A 17,687-nucleotide genomic window follows, 5' to 3' on the forward strand; every position below is an offset into this window, starting at 1 on the left:
ACGGCAAGTGAGGGAGCGATCTCCCCAGGCTGTGCCCCGCCGCCTGGCGGAGTTGAAGTGTCGCATTCATCCTACCGGGACAGGGCTTTGTTACGCTCCCCCGTAACACTGGAAGATGTGATATTTAACTTCTATGCACACGCTCGCGTATGGGTGTGAAATGACCATACCTCTTCAGCAAATGCTCAGGTTGTTTGTGATACAGGTCTTTGTGATCTGCGTCCTCATAATGGACTCGTTTGGTACATTGAATTAATGCCTGGAGTTGATTTTTCTTAGCTTCCTTGAGCATTTTTATATATGTAACTCTGGAGTTCTTTACTCTCCAAATATACAAAACAGTTTGCCTGTTGTACTGTATCCGAATAATTGCCATTATTCATAAAACAAAAATCAGATGTCCACATGGCTCAACACCCATCATTTGAACCCTCAAACCAAAAAAACCCTAATTTTTTCTTCAAAAGAGCCTTTTGTGGGTCAAACCCATGTTTGCCAAGCATTTTCTCTGCAACAACAGTATGAAAGTATGTATTCTAAAAAGCATGCAACAGCAAAAGGTGCTTAAGTAATTACAGGGAGGCAAAAAGCCAGGACTTCAAGAGCAAATCTAAGACTTCCTATACTGGAGGAAGACTGGTGAGGTCCTTCACTGGGAAGAAGCCCCAGGAATTTATGCTAAGGACCACAGGGTCACTGCTCCTGCTTTTTCCTACTCCAAATCTTGGAGGTGACTAAAGAGTTATCTTCAGCACTGCCCCACAAAGAGGACGTTCTGTCCGAGCTCACTTCAGTTAAGTGGGAGGGCTTGCAGTACAGTGCCGAAGATTAAATGGGCTTTTACTTGTATTAATAACATTAATAACTTTCTATTTTACAGCATTACAATTTCAACCGAGGCTATTAGGTTTATTCAGCACACACACAGGGACACACCAGCTGAGCCTCAAAAAGGCCCTTTTCAACCCACTGCGTGTTCTAACCCGCACTGTATTTTAAAGGGTAAAAAGCTTTCCAGAAAAGTGAAATACATTCCAGCGACCGCAGATCTTTTTCTTGTGGACCTAAATGCCCTGCTGAAACATGGGGGGGGGGGGGGGGGGGGGGTGTTGAACAAACTGGAGAAAGCTGCTCCCCCATTCAAGAAAAAAAAAAAAGTATAAATCAGAAGTTTTTAGTGAGTACTGATAACATTATTATAACAAAAACCCCAAACAAAAAACAAACAACAAAACCCGGACAAATAAACCACACACAAACCCAAGCCAACTCAAAAAGAAACGTTAAGGAAAACCGATAAGGTTTTAAGTGGCGAACATGAGCCAGCTGCGGGTGGCAGCGCGGTGACAGAACAGTCCCTTGCAAGGCGGACGGGACGCGCAGGCAGCGGCGAGGGCACGGGGCAGGACTTCGGGACAGGGGAGGAGTAAGGGCACGGCAGAGGGCAGGGTGGGGTCAGGAGTGCGGGCAGAGGCAGGAGTAGGGACATGGGCAGAAGGTAGGCACGTGGGCATGGGCAGGAGTAAGGGCACGGCGGAGACCGGGGTAGCGGTAGGGGCAGGGCATGGGCATGGGCATGGGCATGGGCATGGGCAGGCAGCGCACGGCCGGCCCCTTCGCTGAGCGGCCCGGCCCTGTCGGGGCGGGGCGCGGGGCAGTTTCCTCACGGGGCGCGCCGTCGGGTGCCGCCGGTGTGGAGGGCGGGGGTTTGCTCCGCGCTGTTCGGCGGACGGGAGGAGGGCGGGAAAACAGCGGTGGGGGGAGCCCCGAGGGGGCGGGCGTGTGTGTGCCCCTGGCCGGGGGTGCGGCACGGCGCTGGTTGCACGGGCTGCCGCCGGGATGCGGCGGGAGGCGTGAGGCGGCGCGGCTGAGGCGAGGCGAACAGAAGAGGGGACGGGCGATGCTCCGCCGTCTCGGCGGCTCCGCGCACGGGCGGACATAGGAGCGGCGGTGGCGCGCAGAGAGGGACGGCTCTCCGGCCGGCTGGCCGCGACCCCCACCCCGCCGCGATGGCCACCGAGGTGGTGTGCGGGCTCACCTTCCGGCTGCTCCTGCCCGTGTGTCTGACTGCCGGTATGTCCTTCCGTCTGTTTGTCCGTCCGTAGGCTTGTCGCCGCGCGGGTGCGCGTCCCGGGGCTGCGGGACGGTCCTCTCTGCCAGCCGAGCCCTCGGCTCGAGGGGATGCGCCGCGCTCCTTCCGCGCGGCAGCTCCCGCGGTCCGCTGTTACCCTAGAAAACTTTCAGCTGCGTTGCTCGCCCCTTATTTCTTACCTGTTCGTTGCTGTTCGGTGGTGTCGGTATGGCTATTTCTATTGTCGCTGTCCGCCCTGCGGTGCGGAGCTCGCACGCGTGGCAGGGCTCGCCCTACAGTGCCGGCGTGCGGGGCTCCGCAGGGCTCAGTGGCTCTCCGCGGCTTCCCGCTCGGAAACCCAGCCGCTGACTTCGCGTCACCTCCGAATCGCTTCGCATCCTAGGGGAAGGTGTGAGAGAGCGAGAGGAGGAATTGGTGGTCGCCGTCCTGGCTCAGCTGCCTTGTTGGGGTTCTGGGGGTACTTTGTAAAAGCGGGGAGTGAGCTGCTTCAGAAGGAGCGATTCTCTGGGGGTCTTCAGAGGGGAGATTTGTCTTATTTCGAGAGAGAGAAATAGCGGTTTATTAAATCGCGTTACTTAGCAAGCGACCATCCAAAAACCGCGTTACTTTCGGACGGAGAGCCGCGGTGTCCAGCCGCGGGTGAATATGTTAATATTAATCCATGCTTCCGCACAGTTAGAAAACTGAACCCTGAATAAACAACGATTACTCGTTAGATCGGTCTGATCTGACGGGCTCGCCGTGTAAGCTGCCGTTGCGGAGGACAGGGCCGGGGCTGGTGCCGGGCTGCGGGCGGGCGGTGGGAAAGCGGGGCGGGAGCTGGTGCCTACCGCCCGCACGGGGTGGAGGGAGATACCTCGGCGACCAGCGCCGCGCATCCTCCGCGGGCTGCGGAGCGAGGCCGTCCCTTATTTGCGCGGCCGCCGTGGGGCTCCCGGGCGCCTCTAGCCCCTTCCTGGCCGTAGAGAGACTGCGGGGTCGCCCTCCCAGCCCGGGCTGCAGGTCTCCTAGGGGCCTCCTCGGCATCCCGGGACAGAGCTGCCCAGCAGCTCCCCTTAGCCGCTTACCCTTTGTCCTTGAGAAGCCCCGTGGTGGCCCGGCCAGCACGTTTCGGTGTCAGCGTGTGCCCTTCACCCTTCTCGGGAGGTGCCCCACGCGCCCCGTGCTCCCCATTAACCTCTGACTTCTCCGCTGGGAGAAGCTCGCGGACCCTCCTTAGCCCCACCAGAGGCACTCCCGACTCCCAGTTCGCTGCCGGGTGCTTCCCTCTTGCTGCCATGGGCTGGGAGTGAAAACGCACTTTTTTTCTCACTGTATTGCTTGAGGCAGCGTGGTGAGCTCTGTGATTGCGGGATTGTCTGAAGGGTGAGATGGAGACAGCTTTCCAGCCCACCACCAGCACCTGCACCCACTTGCTGCCCTTTCCAGAGCCCGTGGGCCTCCCTGCAAGTGCCCAGGCCTGGGCTTGGTGGCTACTGCTGGGGCGGGCACAGTTCCGCAGGTCCACGGCAGCAGGTGAGGGGTCGCCGTCTGCTTTGCCACCCTGTGTGGTTGGATGTCGGTGCCTTGGTGGCCAGTGTGTGGGAACCTTGTGTGCAGAGGGGCCGAGGGGAGGTGGGTGCTGAAGGCGGCAGGGTGCCCTCAAGGCCGAGGGGAGGTGGGTGCTGAAGGCGGCAGGGTGCCCTCAAGGCCGAGGGGAGGTGGTACTAGGCAGGGCTTTCAGTGCCAGGGCTGGGCACAGGGCGCCCCCAGTTTGAAACCTGTTGGACCCCATCCGTATTTGCATTAAACTGGTGAAGTATGGTTGGATAATGGATGAGGATGAATTTGCTGGGAAGACATATGGGGAGGAGGAAAGTCTCTAGGAAATAAACTGTGTTCAGGTGGAATTTGTTTATATTACTGTAATGACATAGTGTCTGGCTGTGATATTAAAATAGTGGAAGTATTGTTCTGTCAGGTGCTCAATCTGGTTCTTGCCAAACTCTGCACCAAAATAAGTTCAGATAAAATTGTTTTGTTGTCCCAGTTTCTGATAGTGATACAGAGGTACTTTCTCATTGCAGTAATACTTCCACCGATGAGCATTTATGTTGTAATGAATTGTGTATGGTCATAAATCTTACTCATCTGAAGATTAATAGACGTATGAAACTTGAAGGAGGGACTTCCTGTCTTGAGTATGAAAGGGAACTCCCACTGCGGAGCTTTTTGGTTTTAGACCTAGTGATACTGTTCACTTGGATTTGAGAGAGAAATCGGTAAATGGACAAACAGCTTTTCTCTTACCTTAATTTACTCTGCCTGTTATTCTTTTTCCCCTTTACAAGCTGTTAGCGGAGTCCTTACTAGGGTGAAACCTAGTTCAGTCTTCTTCACTTTTCTTGTGTCTGCGCCTGAGTTATCTTTGAGCCAATGTTCTCCTCTTCTCCAAAGCATCAAGGAAGTGTTTCGTGGGCTTCTGGAAAAAGGCCTTTTAGAGATCATATATCAAAGTGTTTTTTTCCATGACTTTTACAGTGGGGTTGCATCTGCAGCTGGAAAGCTGCCACGAGGACTCACTGTTCAGAGTGATGCCTTCTGTCTCCCACCCCTCTCTGGGCAGCGCCAAAAGAGGGTAATACAGAGTTGTTCTTTCAGTTCAGAAGCTGATTTTAAAATGCTAGGTTACTGTAATTTCTTACCATGGTATGATTTGCTTTCTGTTTCTGAGGGCAGAAAGTAGCAGGGTTGGAGGACCCTGATGAGCAATGGCAGCTGTGGCAAACTTGTTAAAAATAACACATCTGCTAAGCTGAAAGTTGGTTCTTTAAACACTTTAGAAAGGGTTAATGCTTTAAACTCTTACTAATATCAATAGTTTAAATAAAATGAAATACTGATGCAAATTATCTGTGCTGGTATGAAATACTTTCCAAGCAGTTCCTTGTAAGGTTTTTTTAGGATCAGATCTGGAGCACCAAAGAGTGTAATCTTCTGTGGGTAATCCTGGGTATATCCATTTAAAGCTCAAGAATGATGTGTCTTGGGTGTCTGCTGAAGACAGGAAATTTAACATGGACATATAAAAAGAAACCTTCTGGGACTGAAAAGCTGATTGTAGGCTTCTGACTTTAAAGTTGATCCTCCACCATGTTGATTTCATGATGAAATCTTGTGTTCAGTCTAATGCAAAACTAGAGCCTAAATGGTAAAGTAATGGTAAATAAACTTGCTTTCAAATGAAGTACTGTGTTATGTAGTAGAACAGAGTGAGTTTGATCTGTTTGTTTTGTTTTGTTTTTTTTAATTGAGGTTACTGTGACACTGAGATTAATGTGATATTTTCCTGTATTGCAATAGGACAATGCTGAAAAAACAAATAATAAAATAGAGGAGAGGGAGCTTTTGGCACTGGTGGTGGGAAGTTTTTTGTCTTGTTTTTTAAAGCTTGAGCCCTGGCATGAACCTGTCTTTTTTTTTTTTTTTTTTTTTTGGTCACTCATATGAATTTGAAACATGCAAAATGTGATTTTTAAGTAAGGCATCCGAACAATCTTTTGCTAATTGCTTCCTTTGGTTTTTAAATACTTGAACCACAAAGCTGCAGTTTACATCACTTGGTAACAACTTTCAGTTATTCTGCTTCCAATTGTTTTACTTCACACACAATTAATTAGCTTTCTTTTAAGCAAAATAATGTTATTTTCAAATGGCGTGCTGGGAAGAGCAATGCTTAGAGAGAACAGTTTTCTCTGGTGTTTGACTGATGCTGTTGAATTGTGTGTTATCACCACATGGGCTTCAGTGAACTAGCTGCCTTGCCCAAGCATTTCTGAGAAGTTACAATTGCTTTCTGAACTCCTGAATGAAGTAAGACTTGTAGAAGCTTCTAGAGAGTTGGTTTGGTTTTCGAGAGGGTGAGCTCAAGTATTAGAGTCTGGTAAGTGATGTCAGGTAAAAAGCAAATATATTGGAGTTTTTGTAGACGACAGAGTTCAGATATTAGTTGAAACCTTTCACTTCATTTCTTCAAACCAAATCTTTGAACTCCTGCAAAATAGTGGGAATTGCTTTTTCTTTCATCATAGTGATATCAAGTGAGTCAGAATTATCATCTTCTCGGGATATAAGTGGTACGTTACAGAGAATGTTTTTTAAAGCATGCACAGTATTTTCAAACCCGTGTATATTCAGCTGTTGGAAGTACCACTGCGGGACTGAGGTCCTTGCTCTGCCATGGAAGGAAAAGGTAGAGTCCAGCCTGTTTGGGTGTGCTCTGTGACTTTAGTCCTCAAATTAACAAGTATTGCTGAAGACTTTGGAGGGGGAGTGTCTGCATAGCTACATCAGCAGGTACTAAAATGCTGTTTAAATTTTATGTTTTAAACAGTACACGATTCAGTTCCTTCCTATATGTTTTGATGCTTTGAATTATTACTATTCACATTTTCTATAGACAATTTGGACAAGGCTGAAATATTAAGGTGTATCTATGGAGACAGTGAGCTGTACCATGCTTGGATTATTATTTTGGATTTCTCTGGAGGTGGTTGTTTAAAAATGATGGTACAATATGACATTGTGGTGCAGTTTTCAGGTGGCTGAATGAGTTTCATGTGCCAGCCTGCACAGGTGAGATCAGGGTGATGACAAAGCAAGTTGTGATGCAAGACTGTTTAGAGTAGAGGGTACTTTGCATAGTGAGGGTATATTCATGTTCATATGTGTGTACATACACATTAAAAAACTCTGCCATGCTTCTAAAGTTGAAACAAACTTCCTGTAGTTATTTAGAGCAGTGATTGTTATGCTCTAAAATTGGTCAGCTACTGAAAAGAAGGCAAAGATCAAACTGATTTTTCTTTTTTTCTTCCCCACTCCTCCATCATTATGGTGGCATTGGGAAATATTTATTATGATGTACTGAGAAGAATGATAGTGAACAGCATGAGGGAGATTCACATAGACTTCCCGTTACATTTTAAACCCGTTCTTTTCCCAGAACACTCATAAAAATGTTAGTCACAGCAACAAGATGTCTAGGAACCCCTTAATGGGTGGCGTACTGAGAAACACGGACTTGGATGCCAGTGTGCAAGAGAGATCCTAAAATGGCTGTTAATTTTCTTACCCTGTTCAAATGTTTTAGAAATTTGTCTGGCTTCTTTTATTGAAGGAAGCTTTGCCTGGTTCTGTCAGAGCAGGTGAAAGGTGTCAAAGGGGAAAAATATATGACCTTGCAGGAGCAGCATTTTCCAGGCTTGTAGGCACAGTGTTAGATTTTCTTGTGCACAAAAAGTAAACGTCATTTCCATCTCTGTGGCTTCCATCATAGGTCAATTAAGATCCAGAGAAGAGTATTTTGGGGAGAGCAGGAAGGCAGCAGTCACCCACCAACACAGTGCTCTCTTTCTTCTAACATCCATCTCAGGTTGACTGCCTCTGCTTCCCTGTAGCACGGAGCCTGGGAAACAATCTTTAAAGATGCCTCCCTCGATAAATGGGAGCAAAATGTCTCTCCTTAAGTTCTTACCACTTCTACTTACGTATTCTAACTCTTCTGTTAAGTAGTTTGAATCCAGTAACTGTTTAAAATGAGAGAAAACCAGAACCCATATATATTTGCAAGGCTTGCCTGGTAGGTAACTTGTTCCACAGACAGTGTTGAACTTGGGAATGGAAGTCAGTGGGAGACAGCTCTTTGGAGAGAGTTACTTGGAGAAAGTGCACAACTTGTCTGGTGATTAGGAACTGGAAAGCATTTGAATCCTTTATTTGTAGTGCTGGAGCTCATCGGTATCAGTCGCAAATCGTGTCATGCATGAAATTCCTTTTCTGTCTTGAAAACTGAGGTATTTATTTATTTATTTATTTTAAATGAGAACAGTAAAATCGTAGCATGAAGTGACAGAACTGGGTTTTTTTGGGAACAGGTAACTCATTTTTTTGGAGGATGTTTCTGAAGGAGGTCAAGGAAGCGAATGGTGATGTTATTGCACCTGTATATGCATAGACACACTGCTTTTTAATTTCAGGTAGTTTGCTGAAAGTCAGGAATGTGAGAAACAAAAATTGTCAGCAGGCTGAGGAGATGGAGTGCAGCACTTTTAACCACTAAAGCACCAAAATAGTGTCATGGTACAGCTTTACCAGCATGTGTGTTGGAGCAGTGGAGTTGCAAATGCTGGCAAAAGCAGACCGACTTCAGAGCGGCTGGCGCTGCTAAGAGGTCTCATGGAAAGGAACATCATTAAATGGATCGTATCTGAGTGGGGCTTCAAATGATGCACTTGTTCATTAACACTAAAATCTTTTTCACATGCATCTAGAGCTGCTGGGTGTTTGCACTCCAGCTTTCCTTCTCTACATATCTTCTCTCTGTGTCTTTTCACATTGAAGCGATAGCCCTTGTGAAGCCGAAGTGTCTTATTTTGAGGATAACATTTCACTTCAAGAGCATCAGTAACTACTTTTGCCTGTTGGACTGCAGCACTCTAAGAAATAGGCTATTTGCCTTCTATCTTGAAGAATGATGTTAGCAAGTGCTACTTAGTGGAAAAGTCTGTAATCAAGTAGCTTGTACAACCCTTTGTAATATCTTTATCAGTTATAAAGATACTGTAAGTCTGACTTGCGAAGCTGGTAAAAAAGCTGTATGGTAGGGGTTTAGGGGTTTAGTTTTGTCTGTGTTTCAGCAGGTTGATCGGTATTTGTAACTAAATCAATCCAGGTTTGTTTTCTAGGGTAAAAGTTTTCTGTAACATTACTTTTGTGGTGGTCACAGGTCTTCATGCTGTCATCCTGGCAGAACTCTGAAGCTAAGCAGGTCAGAAGCTGGCAGCATGCAGGTTAAGTTTTCAGGAAAAGTGCAGGTGTTGCTGGCAGGAATGAGTGACAGAGTCCTCTCAGTCTTCTACTGAAACTGGTGTATTGGTGGTATCTATAACTGGACAAGCCGACTCAAGGTTTTCAATATTAAAAAAAAGAGTCCCCAGGTTGAATTATATAATACCTTTATTTTGGTGCATTTGCTAGAAGTGCATCCTTTGATGCATTACATTCAGGATGTGGTTGAATTAATGCACTTCTCCTCTTCTCCTGAGAGTCTTACCTGTCCATTTCCCGTCTCGAGTAGACAGTTGTAAAACCTGAATGTCACATTAAGGTTGCTGTTTTGTATCTTAATTTCTTTTACATCTATAATTCCAAGCTGCAGTGTTAGCTTTGATGATAGCCTATAGCAATGAATTCCGTGGGTGAACTCCGCTGTGAAGAAAGAAAAAGAGTACTCTTTAATTCCTTTTCAGTTTGTTGCCTTAGTAAATAATCCTTTGGATGGGAAAAAGTATGTATAATCACTTAAATCAACAACAGTCTAGTGTTCTATTTACTCTAATACTTTAGAATAACATTTGCAAGGCATAAAATCAACTGTTAAGATTAACTGTAGAAATTAACAGCTCTGAGTTTCCTATCAATTGTCCAGTTCTGGAGAAAGGGATGACGATTATGTAAATCTGCCTTCCCCATAAATAAAGAGTTTTAGGATGCTGTACTTGTACAATTTGAAACATCAGGAAGTGCAGTGTAGCTCTTCTGAGCTCATTCATGTAGTTTTCAGTTTGGAAGCTCTTTTGGAAATGAAGTAAAACTTCAAGAAGTGAGTCTGTGTGTTTATGAGTGATATACTAATCACTCCCTTTTTGGCAAAATACTACAAAGCATGGGATTGCAGACATTACATACTCTGTCTACTGTTTCCAAGCCACTTATTTGTTAATGTAGCTTGACATAACCATAAATTAAACCTGAAGTATTTAAGGGGTGTTGGGGTGAGGGTCCATTCTGCCCCCTGTTGAGAAGTCGCATGGGAGACTGAGAATTATTTCTTTAACAGGTAAGGGGTGTGTTTTGGATTCTCACTGTGCTGAAGGACACTGAAACCCTATGTGGGTAAAGAGATGCTGAACAGGTGCTTTTTTTTTTTCCCTAGTCATGCTCATACCACTCATAAACTGTATGCTCATTTTTCTGAGGGGAGGGTGTAAAAGACATGCTAATAGAGAAATTAGCTCCTGGGTATTTTAGAGGACATTGAACTCCTTTTGCTAGCAGTCACATATTCCAACTTGCAAGCATATGTTTAGCCTTTACCTTTAGTTTAGCTTTTGTTAAATGCAGATTGAAGTTCCAAAGGCTCCAAAAGGAATGATTCAGTGTTACACTCACCTTGCAATCTGAAAGTAAGCCTTTCTCCAGATTGCTAAATCTCCAACTGTAAAACGTGTTGCTGATTACAGCATTACATGTCACTGATACTGTGGATTTGCTTGTCTAGGAAATCATCTGCTAACCTCTAGCAGGCAGGTACAGTGACAGTTACCCTGAATTTTTTATACATGCTCATATGTTGGAAAATGCCTGAAACAGGCAAAATTTTTGCATAGTGGCTGCACCTGTTTGTGTTGTGTTTTTCTTCCCTTCCTATATTTGTGGCTTTTTATGACATCTTTCAGAATAGCATTTTCCTGGTCACAGAGAATAGATTAATTCATAAGCCAAAGGCTAGTGAGGGTAATTTGTCTCCACAAGTCCTGATTTATGTGAAAAACTTTTACTGCCATAAATAAATATTAGCTCATGTTGGCATTTTGTTGGCCTACTTCTATGAGATTATTGTTAAACAGTATTCATAGCTGTAATGTGATTGCTAAAATGTGTTTCGATACCTTGGTCCTTCACTCAGTGCTTAGAATTTTAAAGACTTGTCCTATTACATTCCTTAATAACACACTGCATTTTTTGACACAGATACATACATAGATCCACTTCTACAAGATAACAACCTAAAAGAAGCTACATGTTTTAACTGTTTGAAACTTCATCAGAGATCAGACTTTCTGGCATATGTGTATTGCAGGCACCTTTTAGAAAGAGTGTGCTTTCAGTGGCGAGCATGGAATTATAATTACTTTCTACATTTTTGCATTTTTCTGTATTTTGTCTTTGATAACATCAGCATTTTCTTTGTTGGAAGTATATATATTTCTGTGTAGAAAAAAATTTAGGCTTTTCTAAATGCTAGATAATCAGATTGCTTTCTTCAGGTTGTAGTGCTTGTGATAGATGTGCTGACAGCGAGAGAAACTGCATGAACTTTTTGATTCTTCTTTCATCTCTAGACATTTATCACATATCAAATTACTGTTTAATTTAGAGAACAAAAATCCATGAGGTGTAACCCATCTCTTATTTGTTAGCTAAATGCTAGGCCTGTTTATTTGCGGTGTAGTGCTATGTAAATAACAAATATCACTTCCATAGCTCATTTTCTGTAAATTGAAAGGAAATCAATAACCTTTCTTTTTTAAAAAATAAAATGTCATTACTCTGTTCTTAAAAACAAAGCTAAACACAATGAAGCTTAGCACTTTCTTCCATCATTTCAGTACGTAATTGAGCAAAAAAGCCCATAGTGTGATAATGTGTCTGTCTCTTTGTGATAATATATTTCAGCTGGAAAGACTGTAATCCCCATAGTCCATGCATTTCACAAAGTTTTTTCTTATGAACCGATAGGTAGTCTTTGATGTCACATTTTATCTGACAATGTTAGTTGTTTTCTTCTGAAGTCTGATCAGGTTTCTTCTTCTAAGAGAGCAGAACAAAAGCTTCTGGGGTTTTAAAGATGTTTTATTAACTATTTTCATACATTTCCTGGTTAGGGGAACTCTTTGTGATTTACTTCTATGATAAATAAGCTTCTCCTTCTTGCCTAATGTGGCGCATCTTTCTTTTCCTAAGCTTTCATGCTTTTCTTATCATATTGTACATTGGTCAGGACCCTTGATATCTTTGTTGGGCGATAATGTACATGTCTGTATTACTATAAGAATGCATTTTCCCTGTTGCTTCTTGGGAGGGGACTGTCATTTCCATGGGGTGTAGTTGTGTTTGAAAACTTTCCTCATCTTTCTTATGTGAGCCTGCTCTTGTGCTTGTTAGTATCATACAGCTTAGCTCAGAGCTTCACTGTACTTACTTTCAGGTGAAATGACCTTCCTATTCCCTAAGGTACAACACAAAACACAGTGAATGGGTGAGAAAAGCCTAGTCAGCTGCTCAAATCATATTTACTCTGTACCACACAAGGCATAAATGTACTCCCACCTCCTTCTGAAATAAATCCAATAATTGACTTCATCTCCTTGTTTAATGGCTGGTTGCTTTTAATGGTGGGCCCTGTAATGTTTAGAAGGATTAGCATTCAGTGACATGTATTTTCCATCACTCTTCTGCAGGTGATGCCTTTGTCATGAGAGAAGTCCCCTGTCTGAGAAAATGGACCCCATTTTACACTTCCTCAATGCAGTACAACTTTCCTCCCCAGCTTCTAATATTTTGATTTGTTTAACCTTGGAACACAATGTCTATGTGCATACTCTGAGCAAAATGCAATACAAGAAATACTGTGTGTATGTACAAATCTATTGATATAATGTATCTTAAAATACCCTTCTGTAGTGTTTAACCTGTAAGCCATTTGTTCTTATTGAACTGAGTCAACAAACTCAATCATCATGCCCATTAGTGTACATAAATATCAAAACCTGTTTCTCGCAGCTTTTCATTGTCATCTGCAAATATAACTTCATAGCTGTGTGAAGATCTCTACAAATATGTTTCTTGTTAATTTGATGAAAGCAAAAGTAAGCATACTGTTTTTATGCATGCTTTGAAAAGATCCTTGCAGTTTATTGTACCACTGTGTTTTAAGCAAAAAATTGCTTCAAGATACAATAACCTTTTGTGAAATAAGCCACTGCCAACTTTTGGCAACCTCAGTAAGCCAAGTCTACATTTTTGTTAGAGCACGCAGACATACTGAGGGGTGTAAGACAACCCCTCTGTGCCATTCTGAGGGTCTAGAAGTGAGGGCTGGCCTAACCAATTTAAGTTGATCCCTTCCCATCGAGAAGTCTGCATTAAAATGCAGAAATGAGGCAATGCACAAATCTTTTTTCCTACAGCTTGGCAGCTCAGTGATGAGCTGTACTGGCAGTAGTAAGGAAATGGCAGAAGGTCCCAAATGGTCATTAGCTTACCCTGGAGAATGAAGCAATTGGAGTTGGTAGAATTATAGAAGAAGGATATCAGGTTTTTTTTCTGCCTGTATTTACTGTTACTGTATTTGGGGAAATTCCTTTTGTTTTTTTCCCCTTGTGGAGGAAGCTGTTTTCCTGTTGCCCTTGAAATGGGAAAGTAGCACAATTGTTCCAGTGCTGGAAGGATTGCAAGTAAATTGCAAACACTGTTGCAAACTGGAAGGAACAAGAAAGTCTTATCACCAGAGTATCCTGCCTGCATAATTAATGCATGGTAGTAGCTGTTGAAATACACTTAAATAGGAATGTAGCAGTTGGAAAAACAAGCAAACAAACGAACAAAAAAACTCCAATCAAAAACCAAGGACACAAGAACCCCCAAAAGAATGAGGTAGTTAAGTCACTGAAACCAGCCTCTGTTTTGAGGAGAAAGAGTAATGTTCTCCTGTGGGGTGGGTAATTCCATAGTTACTCAGTTTGGGTTTCTCATACATTCTTTTGAAGCGGTTGAGGTTGGTCGCTCCTATGCAAGGTTTCTTGGTGATTACAGGATGGGCTCTGGTCTGACTCTGTGTTTCCCTCTTCATAGCATCCCAGGCTGGAAGGCACCTCCGTGCGTCTGTTCTTCCATCTCCAACGCTAATTTTAAACATGATTGCTCAGGGCTTTTTCCTGTTGGATTTTGAAAGTCTCTGAGAATGGAGGTCTACAACCTCTTCGAGTAGTTAGGTAGCCTCACAGTGACTGTGGGGATTTTTGTTTTCCTTTACCCTCTTTATAGCCTCCCAACTTCAGCTTATGGCTGTTATCTCTCAGTAACACCTTAGTAAAGAGCCTGACTCTGTCTTTTCCTCTTAGGTGTGGGGGGCTACTGTGAGGTGCCCGTGAAAGGGTCTTGAATGAACCCTGGTCGCACAGCCTCTCCTCACAGGACCTTAAGCTCCAGCCCTGACTGTCTTGGGGACCCTCCCCTGGACTTGTTAAAATCTGTCAACATACTTCTTGTCCTGAGAGGAGACAAAATTGCATGTGGCACTCCAGATGTGGCTGAAGAACAGCTGAGTAAAGGGGGATAACCATTTCTTTTGGCTATGCTGCTGTTGGTACAGCCCAGTAGCTTACACCAAATGTCAAAAGGGAGATCTGACCAAAAACTTTTTCACCTTGTTTGTGAGAAACAGAAAGTAGACATTGACCATTTTTATTGTTCCTTAAAAGAAAGAAAAAACCTGGTGAAACAAATGCATAACTTATAAACTGTGATCAAAGGATTGTAAGTAAAAATAAATTGATGTTGCATATTACATCTGAACAGTCAGCACTGGAACCCAGGCAGAATTTGTAGGGATTTTTTTGTCTCATTTTTGATTTAAGGACCAAAGTACTTAGTGTTTACAGTAAATCCTACACACTCTTTCCTCATGTGAAAGTAGATGCCTACGTATGTTGTTCAAGATATCCTGGTTATGGCTTTTGAGTTTTGGTTCCAAACTGTACAGCAGTAGGTCTTGGAAATCCTTCTGTGAGGAATTGTTTCTTCAGTCTTTCTCTAAACTCACTGGTACGTCAAATCTCAGAGAATGCAATTTTCCTTTCTTGGTTTTTAAAATAAATAAATTCACCACAGCCAGTATCTGTAGGACATGTTCTGGTTTACTGTCTTAACACATACAGTGTGCATCCAAAGGGTCAAAAAGGTTGAACTTGCATTTCCCACCTGGAAGCGCTGATTATTAATGAATCTTCTTCTGCAGCGTTGGCACAGTCATCTGTCACTGACTTGCAGTGAACGGAATGATGAATTAATACAAGACCTACACCATTTCTTCTCAGTTTCAAGAACTGTCCAATGCTGGCATTCTGTAAGGGGCTAACTAGCTGGTAAATTGCATTATTTTGCCAGCAGTCATGCTCACATACTTGAATATTTTTAGTCAGTAGTTCTTGTTGTTCTGTAAATCAGTGACAGCTATTTTGTTTCAAAACCTTAGAAAGAAAATCAGTTCTGCGTCTTTCTGTATTGAATTAATTTCTCCTAGATGATCTCCATCTCATGTAGTATTGACAAATTACTTTTAGCAGTATTTTACTGTTGGGTTGCAATTGTGAAACAAGTATTTGAGAAGCTGGGTTGCATTTTGGATGTATGAAACGCTTGGTGCTAGTCATTCACAGAATCTGTTGTACTGGGTTTTATAGATCCAGCATAAAGAATTGTTTCCAAATTTTTGCCTGAAAAATTCAAGATTTATAGATTAACTGTAATATTCAGTTAACTGTGCTGCCTTTAGAGGGTCAACACACTGTATATCAGAAATTCTCTTCCCTTCTTTCATTCTACAAGAAGCATGGGAGATGTTGTAGTTTAACCATCTGAAAAGTTAAACAGTTCATTGTGTGTAGTGTAGCTACCCTTCATTTCATAAAAGGCAAGTTACTGATATCAGAAGTTACATGCAGCTCCTGTTTTTTCTTCTGCACACATCTGCTCTTAGGTAATAGGTGCTTTCAACATGGAAAACAATAGCTGATGTAGTTTACTTGTAGACAGACACCCAGGTGACTTTTTTGAGTGCTTTTTATGCTATTAACTGTCGTAATTGCGGGAAATGTCCTCATACCTTCCTGTAGCTTAGCATTTGTGTTTTTCACTGTCTGCATCTGTTGCTTCTTCCTTTTGAAAGTTTCACACCACCCACCTATGCAACGCTACAAATAAAAGACGTACTATGTGATCTAAACAGATTGTTGCAAAAGCATCACTAAATTATTCTTTCTGCTTGTTGCCTGATTTGGTGAATTATTTCATCTGTTCCTCAAACTGGTGTTTTATTGTGAGACCAGCTTTTCTGAATGTAAAGTATTTTAGAAGTATATTTATATGCACAAGGAAATAGCAGGATAGCATGCACTTTAAAAAGTGGTCTAGAAATGTTGGTAATTTTAGCTTTAGTGTTTTGTAAAGATCATTTAACCAAAGTGTTCAAATATTTCTGATATTCTAGCAAGTAGTGTGTGTACCTCTTCTAGCATGTGGGAGTATAAATGAGCTAAAGAAGATGTGTCTGACTCTCTGAATTACCAGATTCCAAGAAATTTACTGACTCATACTTGCTTTGGGATACCCATCATTCCTGCAGTTCAGACCTGATGAGCTTTCTGTTTGCATCCCACCTCTGTGCATAAGGACTGAGGCAAATGTTGCATAGGCGGGGAGAAGGAGCATGTTGCAGAATAGCATTTTACAGTCTTGTATTACTGCTGAAGTTAGTAAGGTAAATCAAGGCAGACATACGGTATTTCCACATAGAACAGCTTTTCTTCTTTTTCTTGAGGTGGTGCATTTAAAACGTGCTCAGGTAATTCATTCTGCTAGGAACGTTTCTTTACTAGAATTGATACAGCTTTACTTTGACATGTTGATAGCTAGGACTGGGGCACATTGAGTGCTTAATTGATTTTAAAACATCACCTTTCAGGTCGGAAGATTCCTTAATGCATGCTACAAATGGCTCTGCTTTTTAGTTTTTTTTAATTTCTTTTTTTTTATATATATATATATTTTTAAAAGAAGTAATGATTCCCTAGGCAATTGTCCAAGAATAAGTGCTGCCAGTGCCAGGAGGTTACTCAGAAAGGCCAGTGTCTTCATTCCATGAATTAGATAACATATAACACACCGTCTTACCTTAACAAAGTTGAGTAAATAAGAGGAAGATGTAAAATAAAATTAGAAAGAAATTGCTGTTGTCGCTGTGTTTTGTAACTTGAGATAACTAATCGTCATCTTGTCACACCAATCTAGAAGGTATGTTTGTACCTAATTAGATTATTCCTTATACTTAAAATAAGAAATACCTGAGATTCAGCCTCAAAGTCAGCAGCAGCAGTCTGTGGTTATTGTAAGACCACAAATGATGTCAATAAATTAATGAGGTCATGGATATGCACAAACAGAGGAGAAAGACATTAGGAACAGAGTCCTGAGCACAAGAGGAGGAGAGTGTCTTTCATTATGTGGTTAATCAAAGCTACAGGAGCAGTTACTATCAGTGTTGTTTGCAGAGCTGTTGTTAGCACATTAGACTGCAGTTGTCTGTTTCGCATTGTTTTTTATCAAAATCCTGGTAGAAAACACTGCCCTTCATGGACCACTGCCACCAACTTTACCATTAGTGTTTCTCCTCAGGAACAAGGAGGAAAGATTGCTTAGGCCAGCAGAGCAGCCTTTGCTACTAGCCTTTTTTCCTCCTTATTTTTTAATTTTTTTAGCTGTTCCTGCCTAGTTGCATCCAGAATAACAGAATTGGGGCCCTCTGGCGTGTTGAGTGTTCTGAACAAAAACTCTAAGAAAATTGCTTCTGACATTTAATAGCCTCCTTTGCACTTTCTTTTATGTGTTTTCATTGGTAACCGTGTAAAGATGGCATCTTCTATAGCAGCTGGCCCCAGCTTCCTGTCTGTCAGTTTTCTATTATACTATAATTAAGCTCATTATGTATTTAGAT

At 42.7% G+C, this 17,687-nt stretch overlaps 1 protein-coding gene across 1 annotated transcript in view; it reads left to right on the top strand.

Annotated features, from left to right (window-relative positions):
- Positions 1 to 1,833: 1,833 nt before the first annotated feature.
- PIEZO2 (piezo type mechanosensitive ion channel component 2) overlaps positions 1,834 to 17,687 on the top strand; it is a 297,942-nt gene continuing 282,088 nt past the window's right edge. Inside the window, exon 1 of the mRNA XM_065667981.1 lies at positions 1,834 to 2,073. Within this exon, the coding sequence (XP_065524053.1) occupies positions 2,010 to 2,073 (64 nt within the window). The 5' untranslated portion in view covers positions 1,834 to 2,009. The remainder of the gene's footprint in view (positions 2,074 to 17,687) is intronic.

This window comes from Lathamus discolor, chromosome 2 (assembly GCF_037157495.1).
Source record: "Lathamus discolor isolate bLatDis1 chromosome 2, bLatDis1.hap1, whole genome shotgun sequence".
Lineage (NCBI taxonomy): Eukaryota > Metazoa > Chordata > Aves > Psittaciformes > Psittacidae > Lathamus > Lathamus discolor.